Genomic DNA, 23,941 nt, shown 5'->3' on the forward strand with positions numbered 1-23,941 from the left:
TGGCACCAGTTGATTTAAAGAAAACTTTTTTTCCAGCTGAGCACCCCTTTAAAGGCAATTCTAGTATTAGGCATCAAACCAGGAACGTATAAGGATACTCAAGAAGTTCACGGCATGCAACCGAGCACATGAAAGCGCTATGGTTTCTTTTTGGCTAAATGCCAAGCATGTTGCTGGAACTTGTTGCAGAACTTTGGTAAACAACAAACTTGGGACAGTCCTAGGGCATTGCTCTTAATGTCCTGCACAGGCTGGTTAAGTGGATAGATGAAAACAGAAATGATGGGCTTTTTTGCCGTAAACTGGAACAGAAACTATTGGAGGGGGTGAGCGTTATTGTGTCTCAACTCCTAGTACAGGTAGATTTGTTTAGTATGGTGGAGGCTGGGGGTCCCACTCAGGCTGGCAGCCTTTCTTCTTGAGCAACCGGATGTCTTGGAGGCCTGACTTTTGCATCAATCGGGGCGGTGATGCTCTGAATCCAGGACACAGAGGAAAGCTGTGAGCCTGAGATGTGAGGGCTCAATATAACTACTTTTACTGACACAGCACCCGCCACTGGAGCTGCTGATGTGGTTATTGGTGCCTGCACCTCCGGCCAAACCTGGGTATTTGGGGGCCGTAGCTTCTCTCTGGGCAGGGTCGTAGGTGGAGGAACCGTCACCGGTTACGGTGACTAGTATATCCAGCCAGGTAATGGCTTGTTCTAAGGGAGGAGAACTAGATGCTCTGCCATGTATTTAAGCAACTCAGGCTTTTCCCCGAATACGGCAGCGAGGGTGACTTGAGCCTCACTGGAGGGCTTGATTGGAGCATTTGCGGATGCTCTCTCAGGGCTGGAATATGAGGAGGGCGTTGAGAACCCGGCCCCAGTTGGGGTACTGACCTCTGTCTCCTTGCTCCGGATCTTTGCCCAGGAGCCCCACAAGCTGTAATGGGGCAAGAGCCGCACAGGAGATGGTGCCCGCAAGGACACCATTGAGGAGACGGGACTTCTACCAGCTGGCAGAGTCCTCCAGCAGCCGTCACCTTTGGAGACAGGCAACCTCCGGGCATTGCCAGTCCGATCCTTGAACCCCACGGCCAAGGTCAAAGACTTCAGCAGCAGCCACCACAACTTGCTGCTCACTTGCTTCCGCCATGTTCACGCGTTGCTTCCTCTAAGCCATTTTTGTTGCACTGGATACACGAGGTACAGCTGGGTGGCAGAGTCTTGCCATTTGCTTTATAGCAGACTTGGCCAAAATGGTCGCCAACAGGAAATGCATTAGCCGTGCAGCCTCTTCCACCGCCCCCTGTGCAACAAGGGGGCAGTCCTTTGAGTTCCATTTTGGCACAGTAACTTGGTTCACGCGCCCGGGCCATTTAGTTTGGCGGGAGTTTTGCACTTTCTGGATTAATCCCTCCTGGTCTGGATCGGTATTTCTGTTGCAGCGGGAGTTCTGTGCACTGTTAGTGGTTTTGAACAACACAGTCTCTGGGCACAATTTTCACTCTCTGTATAGCCATTAATAAAGTACTCCCCCTCTATTTAGGTAGTGCCGGTCGACATAAGCAAAGTCCCATACAATAATTCTGCAGCACAATCTGTCACACGCTCGTGCGTTTTCTAGGATTCAGTTCAGACTGTTTTTTTTTTCATAGGCATACACCTGAATCCTGTTAGTGCATGCCAAAATACGTGGAGCCATGGAAGTGAAAGGAATACCTGATCACCAGGATCCAAAACGGGACACCCATTTTATTAGGTCAAATTCTCTAATGAGCTGCATGAAAAGAGGTTTTCTAAACTGAACAAACCTTTTAAGTGAGTCTCACATGCAGACATAGATTTGTAGTGGAGCATATAAAGTTTGAAGTCACATAATTCAATATATAATCATTCATTTTCATACTTGCAGCAATTTTCTATGACTTTAATCCAGTTCAGATCAACTGCAGTAAAATGCTGGTGTTACATAGTTAGTATGGTTGAAAAAAGACATACGTCCATCAAGTCCAACCAGGGAATTGAAGGGAAGGGTGTAAGGTGATAAGGGGAAGGGATGTAGTTTTATAATTCTGCATAAGCATTAATGTTATTTTGTTCCAGGAATGTATCTAACCCTGTTTTAAAGCTGTTAATTGTTCCTGCTGTGACCAGTTCCTGAGGTAGACCGTTCCATGAATTCACAGTCCTCACGGTAAAGAAGGCGTGTCGCCCCTTTAGACCAAACCTTTTCTTCTCCAGACGGAGGGAGTGCCCCCTCGTCCTTTGGGGGGGTTTAACCTGGAACAGTTTTTCTCCATATTTTTTGTATGGGCCATTTATATACGTTTATCATATCCCCCCTTAAACGTCTTTTCTCAAGACTAAAGAATTGTAACTCCTTTAATCGCTCCTCATAGCTAAGATGTTCCATGCCCCATATTAGTTTAGTCGCGCGTCTCTGCACCCTTTCCAACTCCGCAGTGTCCCTTTTATGAACAGGCGACCAAAACTGAACAGCATATTCCAGGTGAGGCCGTACCAATGCTTTATAAAGGGGGAGTATTATGTCCCTGTCCCTTGAGTCCATGCCTCTTTTTATACATGGCAATATCCTGTCGGCTTTGGGAGCAGCAGCCTGACATTGCATGCTATTCTGTAGTCTGTGATCTACAAGTACACCCAGATCCTTCTCTACCAGTGACTCTGCCAGTTTGACTGCTCATTGACTGTATTTTATGTCTTTGCATCTGTTTTATCCAAAGCTAGGATAGGGTCACCTGTAACGGATCTGCAGCATATTTTATGCTGCGGATTTGCCGATGACCAACCCCTATCGTGTGCCTGCTTATAGCAGCAATCCGCTACTGCTAGGAGTAGGCACACAGGGACCTGCGAGTCACTGCACACACATGCAGTGCACTCACAGGCATCATGGTCGCTCCCCCTACTCCTTGATCTAGGCACCCGCAATCTCTGAGTACACTGCGTGCGCGTGGTGACTCGCAGGGCTCTGTGTGTCTGTTCGAAGCAATGGCGGAAAAACACACTGCGGATTTGTTACGTGTGACCCTACCTCTAATGAACATTTTATTCTAAAAAAGACTGTAGATTCCTTTCCTAACCGTAAGCATCAGTGATTGATATTGTAGGCAGTGTAGTCTGAGGCAATGCCTTGTCTACATGTTTTCATACAAAGCTTTTTACTATTATCTGGTGCTGGTTTCAATTTACAGTGTTGTACTGGTTCTGATTATCAGTAAAAATCTCATGTGAGCTCCTCATTGATTGCAGCTGGTAAACCGAAATCTGAATAGCACACGTGAGGGAACTGACCATGAAAAAGAAATTCCTAATATCAATGAGTGTGCTACAAGTCAGAATCCACACGGAATTGTGGACTGTGGCTATCTATGTTCTATGGATCCTCTTTAATGCCAACAGGGTTAAGTGTAAATTCAAGATTTTTTGTCTGTTTTTTTCTCTACTTGAATTTTTTGTATTGACTTCAATAGAATAGTCAAAATGAGGATTTTGCTGTTGATCTGCAGAAGACTTTAGTAACTGTGGAATTAGTCCGTTGCCGCACCAGGTGTGTTTATTCAATTCATGACAATATATTAAGACATATGAGTGCCGTTATTCATAATGCAAGATGGAAATAGCATACCTTGGTCAGATGGAGAGAGACACGAGTACAAACCTGCCGCACTACATTTCAGGGGCACGCCCCCTTAGTCATGCGCATAGGTTCGATAGAGGGGTGGGTTTAAGAATGGTAGCGGCTGAATTCAGGTGAGTATTTAACCCTTAAGGACTACCGCACATCCACGTAGCGACGCCACGTGGATGACGTCTCCAGACCGAGAGATCCAAAAACATATGTTTTTTCAAAATTAGCCATAAAGGCATTAGCTAATCTTGGGGCCACTGAGGACCCCATCGAGATGCCATACGTCTGAAAAAAAAATCTTGATCAAAACAAAAATAATTTTTTGTGAGAGCATACTCCAACAGTCATGAGGAAATTAATCTTCCTATTATCTAACCTAATATCCTGATACAATAAGTCTCTAATGCATTGCATCCCTTCACTTTGAGGTATATTAGTGTACAAACTTTGTACATCAATAGTACGTCACTCGTCATTGCGCCGTCCCGTGCAGTGCATAGCAACGACACATGGGATGCAAGCCGGAGGCCTGAAGCAGGGCGGACCTGACCCTGGCAACAGGTAATTATGCAACCGGGGATGGGGGAGGCAACGGGGCAGCAGCGCCGGCAATAGGTGCCGCTGCTCCATCTCTCCCCCCTGGCTATCGGCGCCGCTGCCCCATTGCCAGCGCAGCTTCTCTCCCCCTGGCAATCGGCGCCGGCACTGATAGTCAGGGGGAGAGAACGGGCAGTGGCGCCGATAGCCAGCGGTAGAGAAGCGGCGGCAGCAGGGCTCTAGACCCCAGGAAAGGCAGGGGGAGAGAAGCGGGCAGCGACGACCTCTCTCCTCCTGCCTTTCCAGGGGGTGTATCGGGGTATACGCATGCACACACACGCACCCTCATTTTACCATGGATATTTGGGTAAAAAACTTTTTTTACCCAAATATCCTTGGTAAAATGAGGGTGCGTGTTATAGGCCGGTGCAAAAATGCATAAATGAAAAAAATAAAATAATAAAAAGAGATCAAAACAGAAATGGTACCAATACAAACTAAAGATAATGGTAAATAAAATGCGCTCTCATGCAGACCTGTATATGGAAAAATAACGTTACAGGGGTCAGAAAAGGACAATTTTAGGCACACTGATTTTGTTTAAAAAAAAACAACAAAAACACACTATATAAATTGGATATTGTTTTAATCATATTGACCCACAGTTGAAGAGTTACTCCAGTGGAAAACAATTTTTTTTTTTAAATCAACTGGTGTCAGAAAGTTATACAGATTTGTAAATTACTTCTATTTAAAAATCTTAATCCTTCCAGTACTTATCAGCTGCTGTATGCTCCACAGGAAGTTGTCTACTTCTTTTCTGTCTGACCACAGTGCTCTCTGCTTACATCTCTGTCCATGTCAGGAACTGTCCAGAACAGGAGATGTTTACTATGGAGATTTGCTCCTGATTATTTATGACAATCATAGACTTTACTGATGAAGACATAATATTGTATCCACCTCATGTGTCTCCTGAACTGATAACATTTTCTAGATCTTTATAATGTACAGTAATTTCTTGAATTTGTGGAATTGTTTTTGAAAAAAATTCAAAAAAAACTATAGCTGTAAAGAAAGCAATAAGACATTGAAGACCATGAAAAAGGCACACAGCAGACACCCTTTTCTTGTACAATAAAAAGACTAATATTTATTTGAATTTACTTTTGTCTTGTGGTAGTAAGTGTTCTTTTTGTAAATCAAGCTTGGGTAAGTTGAGCATTAGCCACCATGCATTTTGCTAACACAACTTTAAAGTAACCGTAGATTTACTAGTGTCCTCATACACAGCTTACACTTTGCCTCAACAATTTTAAAGGTGGAAAGAGATTTTTTTTTAAATGAAGCAAAATTAAATTTCCAGGTCTGAACTAGCTCTATTTTGATATAAATAAAGTGTCTAGAGACATCATATAATGGTTATGGTCACCTGTGAAATGCTCTACATTAGTGAGACAATAAGTTCAAAATAGTTTTTAGTTTCCTCTGGGTGTTCTACCAGATGTGCCTTAAATCAGAGGGTTTAGAAAAAAATAAATAAGTACAGACATTTAAAAACACTCTCTGGGCCCGACTTGGAGCATGGGTGGAGCTTAGTGACGTCACCACTGCTGTTTGCTAGTAGCGAGACTCAGCAGAGAACAGCAGCTGTGATGTCACTAAGCTCCACCCATGCTTCAATTCGGGCCCATAGCGGAAGATACCGAAGAAGATTGCCGGAGAAACACGGCACGGAACGGGACCAGGTAAGTATCGTTGTCATCAGTGTCACCTGTACTATCTGTCTGTACTGATGTGTTACTGCAGGTGACTCTGATGACAGATTTCCTTTAAACACATACAAGTGCATGCAATGAATCACAGCCTAGCTTACTACACTGACACCTCTGGGAAAATAATCCAACAGGGTGGACCTTTATCACAAAAAATAATAATAGGCCATCATGAACAAGAATACAACAGTACTAGGTGCACATTAAGTGCTAAATAAATAAGACAATTGTGTATACCCAAAATGGCTGACCTACAAACCAAGATGGCACAAAGTTTGCAAAAATATATAGAACAAGTGCAAGTGTTCATTCCTGAAGAAGCCATACTTGAGATACGAATTAAATGCATAGGGTCTTGTTCCCTGAGTTCCTGGGTACACTGCAAATTTATTTAATTCACATACAAATCAGGTCTAGAATACAGACCATCCTGTAGGTCACATTTATGCATTGTGTTGTTGTATGTTTGCATTACTTGTTGAGCAGTTCTTTTTAATATTTTTCATTATTATGCTTTTAGGCATTTGCACCTTATATTTTTGCAATTTTTTTGAACCTTTTGTGCGATATTGGTTTGTGGTTTAGAAACTTTTGGGTATACACATTCGTTGTCTTATTTATTAAGCACTGTTGTATTAATGTTCAAGATGACCTACCATTATTTAGTGTCATTATTAGGGCTCAATAATCCTGCAGGAACACATGGGAACGGAGTTCCTGCACTTTTTCCACAGAAGAAACACTTTTGACATTAGCAGGATCAGCTCCTGAGTGAAAATATTGAGTTCCCACACTTTTTATCCCAGGACTTGACCCCTGGTTATAAGAGTCCCAGTGTTAGATTATTTTCCCTTCCCAGATAGGTCAGTGTAGCAGGCTAGGCTGTGATTCTTTGCATGCACTTGTATATATATATATATATATATATATATATATATATATATTTTTTTTTTTTTTAAGTGTTTTTAAATGTCCTTCTTGTCCATTCTTTCTTATTCGGAAAATGTATACATTTAGAATTGCTTCGGTGCGCACTCTGATACTTGCCAACTTGTCTTTTTCTAGAGTTGTGAATACTTTTTGGCATTTAGTTGCATCCATATTTTATTGCAGCCTTGCCCATCTTTTTCTTGCTATATTACATAGGTGGGCTAGCAACTTCTGGCTAGGACAGGGCATTGTAAGTACATAGCAGAAGATAAAGTAATGTTGGCATGAATTTGTAGTAATAGGCATACAAAGAGACAAGGCTTTGCATGCTCAACCATAAATCGGGGCATGGGACTACGGCCACACAGCGGCTATAAAAATTAAAAGGGTTGTATGACACTTAAGAAAAAACATGGTGACCATTTTTCAGAAACAGCACCTATTTTGTTTATAGGCTGAATGTGGCATTGCAGCTAATCTCTACTTACTTGAATAAGGCTGAACTACAAATACCACATAAAGCCTGTGGAGAGAGGAGTTGTTCCTGCAGAGCACTGTGTTTTTGTAATCTGTTATACATGGAAAACGCCAATGTTCCTGTAATGATGGCAAAAATACATCAACTGGAATATTCCTTTATCTCCTAGGAAAAAACAACTACCGTATATACTCGAGTATACGCCGACCCGAGTATAAGCCGAGACCCCTAATTTCAACCCAAAATCCCAGGAAAAGTTATTGACTCGAGTATAAGCCTAGGGTGGGAAATACCTCATCCCCCCCTGTCATCATCCAGACCCGTCATTAACATCCTCATCATCATCCCCTTGTCATCATCCCACACATCCCCCCTTCATCATCCCCTTATCATCCCACACATCCCCCCTTCATCATCCCCTTGTCATCATCCCGCACATCCCCCCTTCATCATCCCACACATCCCCCCTTCATCATCCCTTTGTCATCATCCCCACCCCTCTTCATCATCCCCTTATCATCCCACACATCCCCCCTTCATCATCCCCTTGTAATCATCCCACACCCCCCCCTTCATCATCCCCACCCCCCTTCATCATCCCCACACCCCCCCCCTTCATCATCCTCTTCTCATCATTCGCCCTCAGTGGTCTTCAACCTGCGGACCTCCAGAGGTTTCAAAACTACAACTCCCAGCAAGCCCGGGCAGCCATCGGCTGTCCGGGCTTGCTGGGAGTTGTAGTTTTGAAACCTCCGGAGGTCCACAGGTTGAAGACCACTGCGGCCTTCAACATCATCCAGCCCCCTCTCACCCCCTTTAGTTCTGAGTACTCACCTCCGCTCGGCGCTGGTCCGGTCCTGCAGGGCTGTCCGGTGAGGAGGTCGTCCGGTGGGATAGTGGTTCCGGGCTGCTATCTTCACCGGGGGGCGCCTCTTCTCCGCGCTTCCGGCCCGGAATAGAGGCGTTGCCTTGACAATGACGCAGAAGTACGTTGGCAATGAACGCACCTCTGCGTCGTTGTCACGGCAACGTGACTATTCTGAGGCCGGGCCCGAAGCGCTTAGAAGAGGCGCCCCCGGTGAAGATAGCAGCCCGGAACCACTATGCCACCGGACCACCTCCTCTCCGGACAGCCCTGCAGGACCGGACCAGCGCCGAGCGGAGGTGAGTACTCAGAACTAAAGGGGGTGAGAGGGGGCTGGATGATGTTGAAGGCCGCAGTGGTCTTCAACCTGCGGACCTCCGGAGGTTTCAAAACTACAACTCCCAGCAAGCCCGGACAGCCGATGGCTGCCCGGGCTTGCTGGGAGATGTAGTTTTGAAACCTCTGGAAGTCCGCAGGTTGAAGACCACTGCGGGTGGGGGAGTTCACTCGAGTATAAGCCGAGGGGGGTGTTTTCAGCACGAAAAATCGTGCTGAAAAACTCGGCTTATACTCGAGTATATACGGTATATATGACAAATGCAAAATATGTTAATCTTATATTGGACTGCTTCATCTATAATAGCCATTGGGTGGAAATAGTGGTTTCAGGCCTTGTTAGCCTCTTTTACCAGTCCTCCCTTAGTACCTCTTGGTAGTTTGCCATTTATTGAAACAATAGTTTGCCAAAGCATTGAAACAATTTGGGATATTGTGGATTATATGTTTCTAGCATTATTTGCCATAAGTCCCAAATACAAGCATATCCACTTTTTCTCGGTCTTTGAGTTCCAGAGAAACACTGCATCACAGACTACACAGTACATTTGTACTTGGTTTTATTTAGTGAAGCTTCATTTGTCATCACCCCCATCCCTTGCCCAAATTAAAGACATACAAAATGTAAGACATCAACTTGATCAGTGCCTCTATACTGCCATGTTTCTGCTGGTGATGGAGTCACTGTGCTACCTATACTTTAAATTAAGAAAACTGCATTCTGCATTGGCTTTGGTGGTGTGCTCCTAAAATGAAGAAAGGAATTGTGGAAGTTTGAGTAACTATAGTTGAGTAATAATTATTTGCTAGATAATTAAAGAACAAATATTTAAATTCATAGATATATACAGAAAGTGATAAAAAATAAATAAATTTGTAAAGTCTGTAAAATGTAGCATTGTGATATCACCAGCCTCAGAAATTTGTTGCAAGTGGCTGTATAAAACATCTTGGCTTCTCACAGCATAAACATATTTATATGAACGTTAGCCAAATGTTGCATAGTAGTGGTCAGAATTTATTGCACACTGGGATGAGAAAAAGGCGACTCGTAATACTGTTTGTGTTTTAACTTCAGGGATATACATTTCAAGTTGAAGCATCTGGCACTGTACAAAAGAAATATAAAATAAAACATAAAGATGACAATGGCATACGCCAGAAGCCATTCTATTTAATTTGTCATTTTTGTTTGTATTTACAAAAAAACATGTCAATAAAATAATGATTATATTACAGCATTTATAGTATCCTCTTAAAAAGTTGAACCACACTTTCAGCTTCTTGTGCTGTTTACAACATAGCCTGTACATATGTATGGCATTGGTTTATTATAATACATCCTATTGTAGCTGTAAATGGAAAAAATGCTATATCAAGTGTTATAAATTGTTTTTTGTTTTTTTCTTTTTTGTCTAGATTCCCTTCTCCATGCTAACCAGCTTCACTTAAGCCACTGCTTTTGGAAATTGAGTTCCACTTGGCACAGAGGTAATGATTTTCAGTGAAATAGAATATGATCGAGAACTTAGTTATGGTCTGATACCAAATGGCAATGGACGACATGACATCTCATGCATTCTGTCGGAGTCAGATAACTATCAGGCATTATTTTGGTCCACACCAAGAATGTCTTTCTTCATATCCTACATATATGTTAAAAACTCCTTAGCAGCATCAACTAGTAAACAGAATACAGCATGCTTTTTTTTTGCATAATGTAGCAGCACCAGCAAGGTGTCCTCTCCAAATGTGTTAACCAAGAATTTAAAACAAAACAAAAAACAAAAAGCAACAGATAAAAAATGTCTTCCAAAAATATGAAGACATATGCCAAAGGGTGAAAGGACAAACAATAAAAAATAAAATAAAAAATAAAAAACACTTAATGCAGCTAATCAGTCTCAAACATTCCTAAGTCAATGTACATACAGAACATTTCAAGTCAGATGAGGGTGCAAAGAACAAGTGAGAAAGGCTTTCATGATTGGCAGCAAAAGTGTCTCAGTGCAGTACTCAGTGGGCGGGGGATGCTTTTTTCAATGCACAGTGAGACTTTACTAGGTAAAAGCCATCATAGTTTGCATTCACACTAAAATTCAATGGCTGTTGTTGCCATGATGATGATGGTACCAGACCATTATTTATTAGAAATAAGTAAATGTCATGACAAAACAGTGACTGAACATGCCATATAAAGTGCTAAGCTGTGAATTGTCCCAAGAGAAACAAAATGACCTTCATCACAAACCCTCCCCACATCAAGTCAAACCACCTGCACGGCTTACTACTCAATGCAAACTGACTTACTCTGCCACTTAAAGGCTTTTCTAAATATTGCAGCTTTGCTTCTGCTAAATATATGCCCTTTGTAGAATGGAGACTAAAAACATTGCAAAATACAAAAGCAGAATTTCATAAGCCCTAGATTTTGGTTTACAGTGACATAGTATTAGAAGCTATATACTTGTCTTTTTTTTATTTTTTTTTACTATTTTTTTATTACCCCAGGAAAGGAAACCTCAAGCAGCAACTAGTAGTTCTCATTTGTATGTAATATGTGCAAAAGTGACAATTTTTTAAGAATTTTAATAAACATACACAAATCGTTCTGTCTGTCTTTACATGACATGTAAAAGTTTGAAGATTTGGTAAATATTGGTGAAGGGTATATATATATACTAGGTTGCCTCCAGATACAGTGTTCAGTATTCAGTGGTGTGCCTCAAACTTATGGCTTCGCCACTGCAGTGGACAGAGTACTGATGTTTTGTGTTTTATGAGTCTTCATGCATGATTCCTGATCACAGCATGCCATCATGCAAGTCATTTCTATGCATTGAACGAGCACAATTTATTAAAATTATTTTTTTTATAATCGGCCTGAGCAAATGCCCCTCAGCCCGAAGAATAACCTGATTTTCCCATCTCCCGAATCACATGAAGCCCATGTAGAAAAATTATGCAGATATATCAAATAAACTGTGACAATTATGCAGCATGGGCATAAATGTTTAGTTTTTTTTGTGACTTTTTTTTTTCTTTTTATGATTTTTTTTTTTGCCAGATATTCATTTTTTGTCTTGTTTTGCTGCTTGACTAATGTAACAATGCAAATATAGTTTTGCATGAATAATCAAACCCCTAAGTGGTGCTTTTTTTGATTTTCGTAATAATAATCGTAATAATAATAATAATATTATGAGAAAATAAACTCCATTTGGCTGATCTGGAAGTAGACTATTCCTAACAGCTCTGGTTGTTTCTCCTAAGTTGCATTGATTGATGGGAGACATGCAGTATCCACCTGCCCAACAATAACATCCTTGTAATAGTCTTAACCAGGTGGTGCGTCACTGCCATACAGTTAAATGCAACAATGTCACAATAAGCAGATTGTTTGGTATTGATCTTTAGGTAAGTGTCTCCATAGCTGATCTGCATTGATATATTTATTACATTTGTAAACAATCTTTGCTTGCAAATTTGAAATGTTAACATTTGTTTTCAACACTTGGATTCCCTGACAGATTTTTGTTTTTTTGCTCTTTCTCTAATTGCTTCTTGCATTCTTTCTTGTTTTTCCTTTTCAGGTTTAGTTACACTGTCATATGATGGCAGCGATGCCGTAGAAGGGGTGCCTTCTTTTCTGTCCATATTTGTTCCTCCATTCTCCATTTTGGTAGAAGAAGGCTTTCTACAAACAAATCCCCGTTTTAATAAATGGCGTCTGTATGCCTGCTGAATAACAAGAGCTGATACATCTTCTTGTTTGCGTCTAAGCGTAGAAGTTATAGGCTCGTAAGACACTTTTGATGGGTTGGAAGCTACAAAGCGCTCTTCCATCTGCTGCCGCAATATGTCAAGCTCGCCGCTTTCTCCAAGTACACGTTTGGTGAAGGCAAAGAGGATGTCCAGACAATGAATTCTGTCACCACTCACCATAGGTAAATCCATGGCAATTAGTTCTATAGTGTTTGGCTTGGGGACTCTCAGCGGATGCTCCAAAGCATCTGCAAAATCTGGGAGTTTGCTGAACTGGATGAACTGAGTGGCATCAGGATCAAATTTCTCCCAAATTTCGTAAAAAGTTTCAAAATCATCCTCACTTAAAGGATCTGCACTCTCTTCTGTAGCCACACTAAAATTTTCTAGGATGATAGCAATGTACATGTTCACCACTATGAGAAAGGATATGATTATATAACTTACAAAGAAAAATATGCCTACAGAGGGGTTTCCACAATCACCTTGCATTGGACTTCCTGGGTTCTCTTTTTTAGGATCGCAATCGGGGGGACGATTTAAGATGGGCAACAACAAGCCGTCCCAGCCTGCAGAGGTAGTAATCATAAATAAGCAGATCATGCTATTGCCAAAGGTTTCAAAGTTGAACATGTCATCTATTCCTGCTTCTTTCTTTACATAGGCAAAGTTAGACATTCCAAATATGGAGAAAATGAACATAACGAGAAACAAAAGCAGGCCAATATTAAATAAGGCCGGCAAAGACATCATTAAGGCAAAAAGCAGAGTTCGTATTCCTTTGGCCGATTTGATTAAGCGAAGTATGCGGCCAATACGAGCCAAGCGGATGACTCTGAAGAGTGTTGGGGAGACGAAATATTTTTCAATCAAATCAGCTAGGAACATACCTGTGGGGAGATAATCATAATTAACACTTAATATGGACATACAAAAAAATAAATAAAAGTATGAGTTTCACATAAAAGTAAATGGTAAATTAAACATAATAAATATGTAAATGTTAATAGCTATGTTGTGTTGCATTAACAAAAATATAAATAAATTAATACTTACCAACAATAGAAAGAATTACAACAACAAAGTCAAAAATGTTCCATCCAATGGTAAAGTAGTAATGCCGCAAGGCACACAGTTTTAGCACACACTCCGTGGTAAAAAAGCAAATAAAAACTAAATTAACCCAGTACAGGACATTCTCTGTATATTTGGTCTGATCATCTGTCTCCACCATCATCGTTACCATGTTGAGACAAATGAGTATCATGATGATTATATCAAAAGCTTGTTGTGTTATCAAGTCAAAGATGGCACCTTGGATGCTATTCTGTTGGAAGATGAAAATAGCAAAGTCAAGTACACAAAAGACAAGTCATATCTTTCACACTGACAATAATGGAATAAAGCTTTTGCAGTAAAGGACCATTGGATGCTACTGGCAATATGCCAGTCCCAATATGCTTAGCAAAAATACTCTGAAGCTGCGTTCACACATCTTAAAATAATTTTAAAGTCTATGGAAAAGCAGCCATCAGTGCCCAGATGGTAAATAAAAAAAATCTTTCTAATGTACCTTGTTTAAAAAAAAAGTTATAACGTTTTCTATGTTTCATTTGTGTTTAAAAAAGCTGCCACTAGGTGTCTCCCTACTTGCCCAGAGCACATTTCCCCCTCTTGCACAGATTTTGGACTCCTGCTGGCATGGCAGAAGTCCACAATCAGGAAATGCAGTCTGGAGTGCTGAGGGAGGGGGGTTAAACTTTGCCAATCATCTTATCTCACGCTGAACTGCTTTGAGTGAGGGAGGAAGCTCTCCCCTGTATGGCTTCAGATGATGTCATGCCTGCTGGGTAAGGCCAATTCCCAGTCTGTGAATCTGACAGAGCAGAAAATACAGAGCAATATCAAAGTATAAAACAAAAAAAATAATAAAAATAAACACAGGGGGTGGTTTATCATGATGGGGACAGTGAACTGGGAGGATTATAAAATTTGACAAGATCATGAGAGGTACCCGATTTTTCCTCCTCCCCTTCTAAAAATCAAAACGTTTAAAATTTTTCACCTACAGACTCAACTTTGTAATTACATCAGTCATTTCATAACAAATTCAACGGCGAAACAAAAAAAAAATATTTGTGGGGTGAACTTTAAAAAAACTAATGAGAAACGTAACTTTTCGGGACTTCCGTTTCTACTTAATGCAATTTTCGACATCTTATCTTTATTTTGTAGGTCCATACGTTTACGATACCCAATTTATTTAGGTTTTATTTTACAACTTTAACCCCTTAAGTACCAGGGGTTTTTGCACCTTCATTTTTTCCTCTTTACCTTTGAAAAATCATAACTCTTAAAATTTTGCACCTAAAAATCCATATGATGGCTTATTTTTTGTGCCACCAATTCTACTTTGTAATGACATCAGTCATTTTACCCAATAATCTATGACAAAACGGAAAAAAAATAATTGTGCGACAAAATTGAAGAAAAAACTAAATTTTGTAACTTTTGAGGGCTTCCGTTTCTACGCAGTACATTTTTTTGGTAAAAATGACACCTTCTCTTTATTTTGTAGGTCCATATGATAAAAATGATACCCTACTTATATAGGTTTGATTTTGTCGTACTTCTGGAAAAAATCATAACTACATGCAGGAAAATTTATACGTTTAATATAGTCATATTCTGACCCCTATAACATTTTAATTTTTCCGTGTATAAAGCATTATGAGGGCTAATTTTTTGTGCCGTGATCTGAAGTTTTTAGTGGTACCATTTTTGTATTGATCGGACTTTTTGATCGCTTTTTATTCATTTCTCATTATATAAAAAAATTACCAAAAATATGCTATTTTGGAATTTGGCATTTTTTTACGCATACACCATTGAGCGTGCGGTTTAATTAACAATATATTTTTATAATTTGGACATTTCCACATGCGGCGATACCATATAGGTTTCTTTTATTTACACCGTTTTTTTTTAAATGGGAAAAGGGGGGTGATTCAAACTTTTATTCGGGAAGGGGTTAAATGATCTTTACTATAGGATAACATAGATCATCTCAGGCACTGAGCAATCATTAGGCAATTGGACACCAGGAGGCAGCTAGGGGGACCCTCCTCGTGTCCTACAGCTGTTCGGGACACTGCGATTTCACCGCGGCGGTCCCGAACAGCCCACTGAGCTAGTCGGGGGTAGTTTAGTTTCACTTTAGATGCGGCGATCAACTTTGAACGCCGCGTCTAAAAGGTTAATAGCACGTGGCACCGCAATCAGTGCCGTGCGCTATTAGCCACGGGTACCGGCCGTTGTTGGAGGCCGTGCCCAACCCGCTATAGAAAGGGAGAGGACTCAGGGTGTACAGATACGCCCTTGGTCCTTAACAGGCAAAAAAAATAACTACAGTGACCCCCCCGACTTACGATGTCCCCGACATATGATCATTTCAACATACGATGGCCTCTCAGAGCCCATCGTATGTTGAAGGCAGCATTGACATACGATGCTGCTGTGTGTCGGGGCCATCGTACAAACAGCTATCTGACAGCGCTGACAACTTCAGCAACTGACAGATAGTTGTTTAATGTGCCCCGTTCTGCCTCCTGTTACTCACATGCTGTCCTGCTAACTCACGCAGGCTTCCACTGTGAGCTCCGTGTAAGCCCCCCCCCCAGTGCAGCCATAGCCAATAGCCTGCAGCATCTTGCTGCAGGCATCCAATGAGCTGCTGGCTGCCCTCCCCTTCCTTTTCTATAGAGCTGTAGTCGGCAGGATCGTAATGGAGGACATTCTGTCCCCCCTGAAGGTATTTAAAGAACTGTAAAGTACTGTATGCGATGTCACACATCACATACAATACATATACACACTATACACCCCATACATCAATGTTTCCCTATCATTGTGCCTCCAGCTGTTGCAAAACTATAACTCCCAGCATGCCCAGACAGTCAATGGCTGCACATGCATGCTGGGAGTTGTAGTTGTGCAACACCTGGAGGCACCCTGGTTTGTTAAACACTCCCCATACACTCCACATACAATGGTCATCCCAGAACCAATTGGCAGTTTACCATAGAGATATGTATTCAACATACAATGGTTCCGAGGCCCCAGAACCAATTACCATTTTTACATAGACATATGTACTCGACATATGATGGTTTCAACATATGATGGTTCTCCTGGAACCAATTAATATCATATGTTGAGGGACCACTGTATATGCACCAAAATCAGTATGCAAAAAATTGTCCTCTTCTGACCCCTATAACTTTTTTTTTTTTTATGGGACTTTTTGATGGCTTTTTATATATTTTTTATGGTATATGAAGTGACCAAAAATGAGCAATTTTTTTCTGACCGTGCAATTTAACTAACCTTACATTTTAATAGTTCGGACATTTACGGTGGCACTGATCAGTGTTATTGGTGCTCTACTGCTCTAGCCTGCAGAGGCTGGCTGGGACATTAAAGCATCAATCGAGGCGGCAAGGAAGCAGGTAAGGGCCCTTCCGCCATCCACTCGCCTGACCCACGAATTGGCCCCGAATGTCCTGATCAGCTCCACTGAGCTAACTGGCACTGTTAACTCCCACATTTAACTCCCGCATTTAGATTGCGGGTGTAAAAGGTTAATGCTGGGCATCAGCGATGTCTGGCATTAACAGTGGGTCCTGGCTACAGATAGCAACTTGGACCCACCGAGTATGAAGCGTGCTCAGCTCGTGAGGTAACAGGACCAGGGCGTACAGGTATGCCCTTGGTCATTAAGTACCAGGACGCCCTTCATATTTAAGGGGTTCAACAGTGTGTGCATTGACAGCTGTTTTTCCATAGACTTTAATGGAACACATTATTAGATTCAAAATACATTTTTTTAACCCCTTAAGGACCAGGCCATTTTACACCTTAGGACCAGAGCGTTTTTTGAACATCTGACCACTGTCACTTTAAGCAAAAATAACTTTGGGATGCTTTTACCTATCATTCTGATTCCGAGATAGTTTTTTTGGTGACATATTCTACTTTATGTTATTGGTAAAATTTTGTCGATACTTGCATAGTTTCTTGGTGAAAAATTCAAAAAAATTTAAAAAAAAATTGAAAATTTTGCATTTTTCTAACTTTGAAGCTCTCTGCTTGTAAGGAAAATGGATATTCCCCAAAAAATGCTTTTTTATTCACATATACAATATGTCCACTTTATGTTTGCATCATAAAATTGACGTGTTTTTACTTTTGGAAGACACCAGAGGGCTTCAAAGTTCAGCAGCAATTTTCCAATTTTTCACAAAATTTCCAAAATCACAATTTTTCAGGGACCAGTTCGGGTTTGAAGTGGATTTGAAGGGTCTTCATATTAGAAATACCCCACAAATGACCCCATTATAAAAACTGCACCCCCCAAAGTATTCAAAATGACATTCAGTCAGCATTTTAACCCTTTAGGTGTTTCACACGAATAGCACCAAAGTGAAGGAGAAAATTCACAATCTTCATTTTTTACACTTGCATGTTCTTGCAGACCCAATTTTTGAATTTTTACAAGGGGTAAAAGGAGAAAATGTATACTTATATTTGTAGCCCAATTTCTCTCGAGTAAGCACATACCTCATATGTCTATGTAAATTGTTTGGCGGGCACAGTAGAGGGCTCAGAAGCGAAGGAGCGACAAGGGGATTTTGGAGAGTACGTTTTTCTGAAATGGTTTTTGGGGGGCATGTTGCATTTAGGAAGCCCCTATGGTGCCAGAACAGGAAAAAAAATCCACATGGCATACCATTTTGGAAACTAGACCCCTTAAGGAACGTAACAAGGAATAAAGTGAGCCTTAATACCCCACAGGTGTTTCACGACTTTTGCATATGTAAAAAAATGTTAAAAAATTTTCACTAAAATATGTGTTTCCCCCCAAATTTCACATTTATGCAAGGGTTAATAGCAGAAAATACCCCCCAAAATTTGTAACCCCATCTCTTCTGAGTATGGAGTTACCCCATAAGTTGACCTGAAGTGCAATTTTTAATTTGCACAGCCCACTGTTCCAAAGATCTGTCAGACACCAGTGGGGGGTAAATTCTCACTGCACCCCTCATTACATTGCGTGAGGGGTGTAGTTTCCGAAATGGGGTCACATGTGTTTTTTTTTTTTTTTTTGCGTTTGTTAAAACCGCTGTAACAATCAGCCACCCCTGTGCAAATCACCTCAAATGTACATGGCGCACTCTCCCTTCCGGGCCTTGTTGTGTGCCCCCAGAGCACTTTGCGCCCACATATGGGGTATCTCCGTAGTCGCGAGAAATTGCATTACAAATTTTGGGGGGCATTTTTCCCTTTTACCTCTTGTCAAAATGAAAAGTATGGGGCAACACCAGCATGTTAGTGTAAAAAATTTATTTTTTTACACTAACATGCTGGTGTAGACCCCAACTTCACCCTTTCATAAGGGGTGAAAGGAGAAAAAGACCCCCAAAATTTGGTAGGCAATTTCTCCCGAGTACGGCGATACCCCATATGTGACCCTAAACTGTTGCCGTGAAATACGACAGGGCTCCAAAGTGAGAACGCCATGCGCATTTGAGGCCTGAATTAGGGATTTGCATAGGGGTGGACATAGGGGTATTCTATGTCAGTGATTCCCAAACAGGGTGCCTCCAGCTGTTGCAAAACTCCCAGCATGCCTGGACAGTCAACGGCTGTCTGGCAATACTGGGAGTTGTTGTTTTGCAACAGCTGGAGGCTCCATTTTGGAAACAGTGGCGTACCAGACGTTTTTCATTTTTATTGGGGAGGGGGGCTGTGTAGGGGTATGTGTATATGTAGTGTTTTTTTTACTTTTTATTTTAATTTGTGTTAGTGTAGTGTAGTGTTTTTAGGGTACAGTCACACGGGCGGGGGGTTACAGCGAGTTTCCCGCTGCGAGTTTGAGCTGCCGTGCAAAATTTGCTGCATCGCAAACTTGCAGACTGATACTCACTGTAAGCCCCCTGCCCATGTGAATGTACCCTGTACATTCACAGGGGGGGGAACCTCCAGCTGTTGCAAAACTACAACTCCCAGCATGCACAGTCTATCAGTGCATGCTGGTAGTTATAGTTTTGCAACAGCTGGAGGCACACGGGTTGGGAAACACTGAGTTAGGAAACAGACAATGTTTCCCAACCAGTGTGCCTCCAGTTGTTGCAAAACCACAACTCCCAAACATTCTCAGGCATGCTGGAAGTAGTAGTTCGGCAACATCTTTAGAGCCAGATGTTGCCGAACTACAACTCTCAGCATGTTTGGAGTTGTAGTTTTGCAACATCTGGAGGACTACAGTTTGCAGACCACTAATACAGTGGTTCCCAATCTGTGCTCTTCCAGATGTTGCAAAACTACAACTCCCAGTATGCCAAAACTGCCCAGGCATGCTGGGAGTTGTAGTTCTGCAACATCTGAAGGGCCAGATGTTACAGAACTACAACTCCCAGCATGCCTGGACAGTAAGGGCATGCTGAGGATGTGTAGTTTTGCAACATCTGGAAGGGCACAGTGGTCCCAAAACTGCGGACCTCCAGATGTTACAAAACTGCAACTCCCAGCATGCCTAGACGCCAAGGGCTGTCTGGGCATGCTGGGATTTGTAGTATACAGGGTCCCAATACAGCAATGCATGTCGCTTTACGGCGACGTGCATTGCTGTAAAGGGCCCATCCGCGGCTGAAGATCCACTCACCTGTCACCGCCGCCGCCGCCTTCATCGCCGGGATCCGGGTCTTCAGGGACGAGGTAAGTACCGGGGCCAGTCCCCAGCACTCCCGCGTCGACCGCCGCGTCCTCCGGTCTTCCTCCCGTCCTCTCCGCACTTCCAGGGGCCGGGAGGAAGCAACCCCCCCCCCCCTGCGATTGATCGGTTAACTAACCGACGGATCGCAGGGGATAGGAGGAGGTGGCAGGCTTGCCACCTCGCTCCTATACTTTAGCATGGTCCTGGCTGTCTGTGACAGCCGGGATCATGCAAAATTACCGGGCGGTCGGGTCCCAGAGACCCGATCAGCCCGGTATCGCCGCAGATCGCAAGGGCGATTTCCCTTGCGACTTGCGGCAATCGCCGACATGGGGGATCTACATGGCCCCCCTCGGCGTTTGCCCTGGATGCCTGCTGAAGGATTTCAGCAGGCATCCGGTTCTGATCTCTGCCCGGCGAGTGGCAGGGACCGGAAAACGCCATGACGTTGTGGAACGTCATTGGTCCTTAAGAGGTTAAACTCATGCTAAATTATTAGAAATATATTTAATTTCACTGTGAACTACAAAGAAGGGACTTATTTGCACTTGTCTTACCAATGGTCTAGGTATAGGCTTCTGTGGTTTTTTAGAGCCCAATTTTTTCATAGCATTGTAATATTTTTTCTGCTCCTCTGTCATAAAAATATCCTGACCTCCAAAGTAAAGGAGAAAAGACAAAACTGGTTATAATCTGCATGAATATGAAAATATTTCCCTACCCATATTCATTCAGAAATATTCCTATATTACATATATCTGCTAGAGAGTACATCCCCCGAGAGTTCATTCCAAGGGGCACAGCTATTTCTTGTTCTATCCATTTCAAGAGCCAAGACCAGAGCTGGGCTGTTTGCCAACAGTACTTACAGAGGGCCTTCCTTTCCCTTACTTCTCTAGTCAATCAGAAGATAGTTGTTATTCCTCTCTGCTACAGAGCTAAATCTCTATGGAGGAAAAAAGTAAAACAGGGGGCATGACTGAAACACTTAAATATGTTAAAGGGTTAAATAAGGTTCAAGGAGAAGTGTTTTTACTATGAAAGTAAACACAAGAACAAGGGCCAAAAGGGCCAGAGTGTCAGGTTCGTTGGTTTGGGAAAAGATGAAGCAATGTGTGAAAATAGATATTTTATTTACGAAAAGTAGCAGATGCTTTGAACAAACTACAACAAAAGATGTTGCTATGTTGCTGGTACAGTAAATCCATATTAAGTAAATTTAAAGGAAAACTGTCAGCTTTCTCCCCCCACACTAACCAGTGGTACTGGCTGGTAGTGTGGGGGACACTGCTCAGTTTGATGCTTACCGTGCCGGATCCGCTGCGCCGTTTGGCTCTAATCTTCTATTTTCGGGATATGCTAATGAGGTGCTAACTGGCACTCTGAAGTCAGTGCCGCCGGCCGCAGCGCCACCCAGCTCATCAATATTCCTCCTCTCCCCGCTCTGTAATGAAGAGAGAGGGGAGGAATATTGATGTCAGAGTGCCAGTTAGCACCTCATTAGCATATCTCGAAAATAGAAGATTAGATCGGGGTACGGTAAGCATCAAACTGATCAGCGTCCCTCACACTACCAGCCAGTACCGCTGGTTAGTGCGGGGGGAGAAAGCTGACAGTTTTCCTTTAAACATGCCTGGGATAAACATACATCTATCCTAAGATTAAAAAAAAGTATAGAAAAGTAATATACGGCAAACTAGATGGATCATGTGGTCTTTTTCTGCCAACAATCTTCAATGTTTCTAAGCTATGCCATGACATTTGCTGGAGAAAGTTTACTGGACTGAAAAGACTGGCACTTTACTGGGAGATTAATACAGTCCAGTGCAGCACTCTGGATTGCCTGTAGGGGGAGAATGGATGCACTACCTATGCAACGTTCTATGTGAGAAAAAAGGAATACAGCAACAAGATTACATCACAAAAGCAGTTCAGGTTGATGATAACAAGCTACACAAGCTACAGCTGTCTAAAACTTTATTGGTAGTTAGAGATAGGAGGAAAGCCTTTCAGGCACAACATGAACCCTCTGAAGGATACCTTTCCTCTACACAGGTTTTGAGAAATCTCCCCGGTAATTCCCATAACAATTGTCGATGGACAGAAGATTTTAGGAAAGTGGGGCACCTAGTGGCCAAGACTTTTAATAGTTTTTTTCTGGGGTAAGGAGTAATTTGTGGTAAATAAAAGGGATTTACAAATATGCTACAGATCTCATAAGCCATTCAACTAAATGAAGTTGTTCAAAACAACAGTGAACATAACTAAGACTAGGATTACACAGACTTTAGCCCTCGCAACAGTATTGTTCCAGTGAAATTGGTGGCAGGCTCCCAAAACAATGTTTTTGGTTGTAACAATCTAATAATCTAGAACCCAACAATGTGTTGATATAAATCGCTTTTACCTTTTAAATTTTTTTTTATTTCTTGTGGGCAAATCTGTACTTTCCACCTCACCCTAAAAAACATATTACTGTATATACTCGAGTATAAGCAGAGTTTTTCAGCTTCTGGCATAGCTGTGAGGGGATGGGATAGGCCATCCATCTTCGTCCATCTATGCTGCAGCGACTGTCCGGTGGGGAGGGTTAGTCATTCCAGGCTGTCCATCTTCACCTGGAGGCCCTCTTCTCCGCTCCGGGCCAGTGTAGTGAAGAAAACTGTGTCTTGAAACGTTCTGTGTCCCTTCACTACACCGGCCCCTAACTAGTGACGCTGCATTGACGCCACCAGGCAGGGACGTTCATGTGCAGGGATGTGACGGACGTCAAGGACGTCTGCTGTGCACGGACGTCCCTCCGCGTCGTCATCAATGCAATGTCACTAGTCTGTAGCCGGCCCGGAGAAGAGGGCCTCCCGGTGAAGATGGACGGCCTGGACCAGCTCACCCTTCCTTCCCCACGAGAAAGCAACAACTGGGGAGGTGAGTAGAAAACAAAAGGGGGGTCTGGATGATGACGAAGGGATTGACAGGCGGTGATGATGAAGGGGGGATGATGAAGGGGGGATGATGACGAGGGGCATGATGACGAGGGGCATGATGACGAGGGGGATGATGACGAGGGTGATAATGACGAGGGTGATAATGACGAGGGTGATAATGACGAGGGTGATAATGACGAGGGTGATGGTGACGGGGTGATAATAACGGGGGTGATGATGATGGGAGTGTTAATGACGGGGGTCTGGATGATGACAGGGGTCTGGATGATGACAGGGGGATGATGTATTTCCCACCGTAGGCTTATAGTCGAGACAATAACTTTTCCTAGGTTTTTGGGGTGAAATTAGGGGCCTCGGCTTATATTCGGAATGGCTTATACTCAAGTATATATGGTATTATTTTATTTTATAATAAGCCCTTTATTTGCTTTCACAAAGACAGTGAAGGAGATTGGCTTCGTAAGAAGCATTTCAAGGTCCTGGAGTGGCCTAGTCAGTCTCCAGATCTCAACCCCATAGAAAACCTTTGGAGGGAGTTGAAACTCCATGTTGTCCAGTGACACTCCCCGACAGGAGATCTGCATGGAGGAATGGGCCAAAATACCAGCAACAGTGTGTGAAAACCTTGTGAAGACTCACAGAAAACGCTTAAACTCTGTCATTGCCAACAAAGGGTATACAACAAAGTATTGAGATTAACTTTTCTTATTGACCAAATACTTATTTTCCACCATAATTTGCAAATAAATTCTTTAAAAATCAGACAATGTGATTTTTTTTTCCTCATAGTTGAGGAATACCTATGATGAAAATTACAGGCCTCTCATGTTTTTAAGTGAGAGAACTTGCACAATTGGTGGCTGACTAAATACTTTTTTGACGCACTGTATATGGG

General features: G+C 42.3%; 1 protein-coding gene across 9 annotated transcripts in view; it reads right to left on the minus strand.

Moving 5' to 3' along the window:
- Positions 1-9,105: 9,105 nt before the first annotated feature.
- The window catches only part of SCN8A (sodium voltage-gated channel alpha subunit 8), a 260,584-nt gene continuing 245,748 nt past the window's right edge, over positions 9,106-23,941 (minus strand). For all 9 annotated transcript variants that reach the window (XM_056562694.1, XM_056562701.1, XM_056562698.1 and 6 more), the window contains 3 exons: positions 20,659-20,763; positions 13,384-13,654; positions 9,106-13,217 (listed from right to left, as the gene is read on the minus strand). In XM_056562694.1, coding sequence (XP_056418669.1) covers positions 12,070-13,217; positions 13,384-13,654; positions 20,659-20,763 — 1,524 coding nt within the window. In that variant the 3' untranslated portion in view covers positions 9,106-12,069. The remainder of the gene's footprint in view (positions 13,218-13,383; positions 13,655-20,658; positions 20,764-23,941) is intronic.

Source organism: Hyla sarda, chromosome 2, assembly GCF_029499605.1.
Source record: "Hyla sarda isolate aHylSar1 chromosome 2, aHylSar1.hap1, whole genome shotgun sequence".
NCBI classification, from domain to species: domain Eukaryota; kingdom Metazoa; phylum Chordata; class Amphibia; order Anura; family Hylidae; genus Hyla; species Hyla sarda.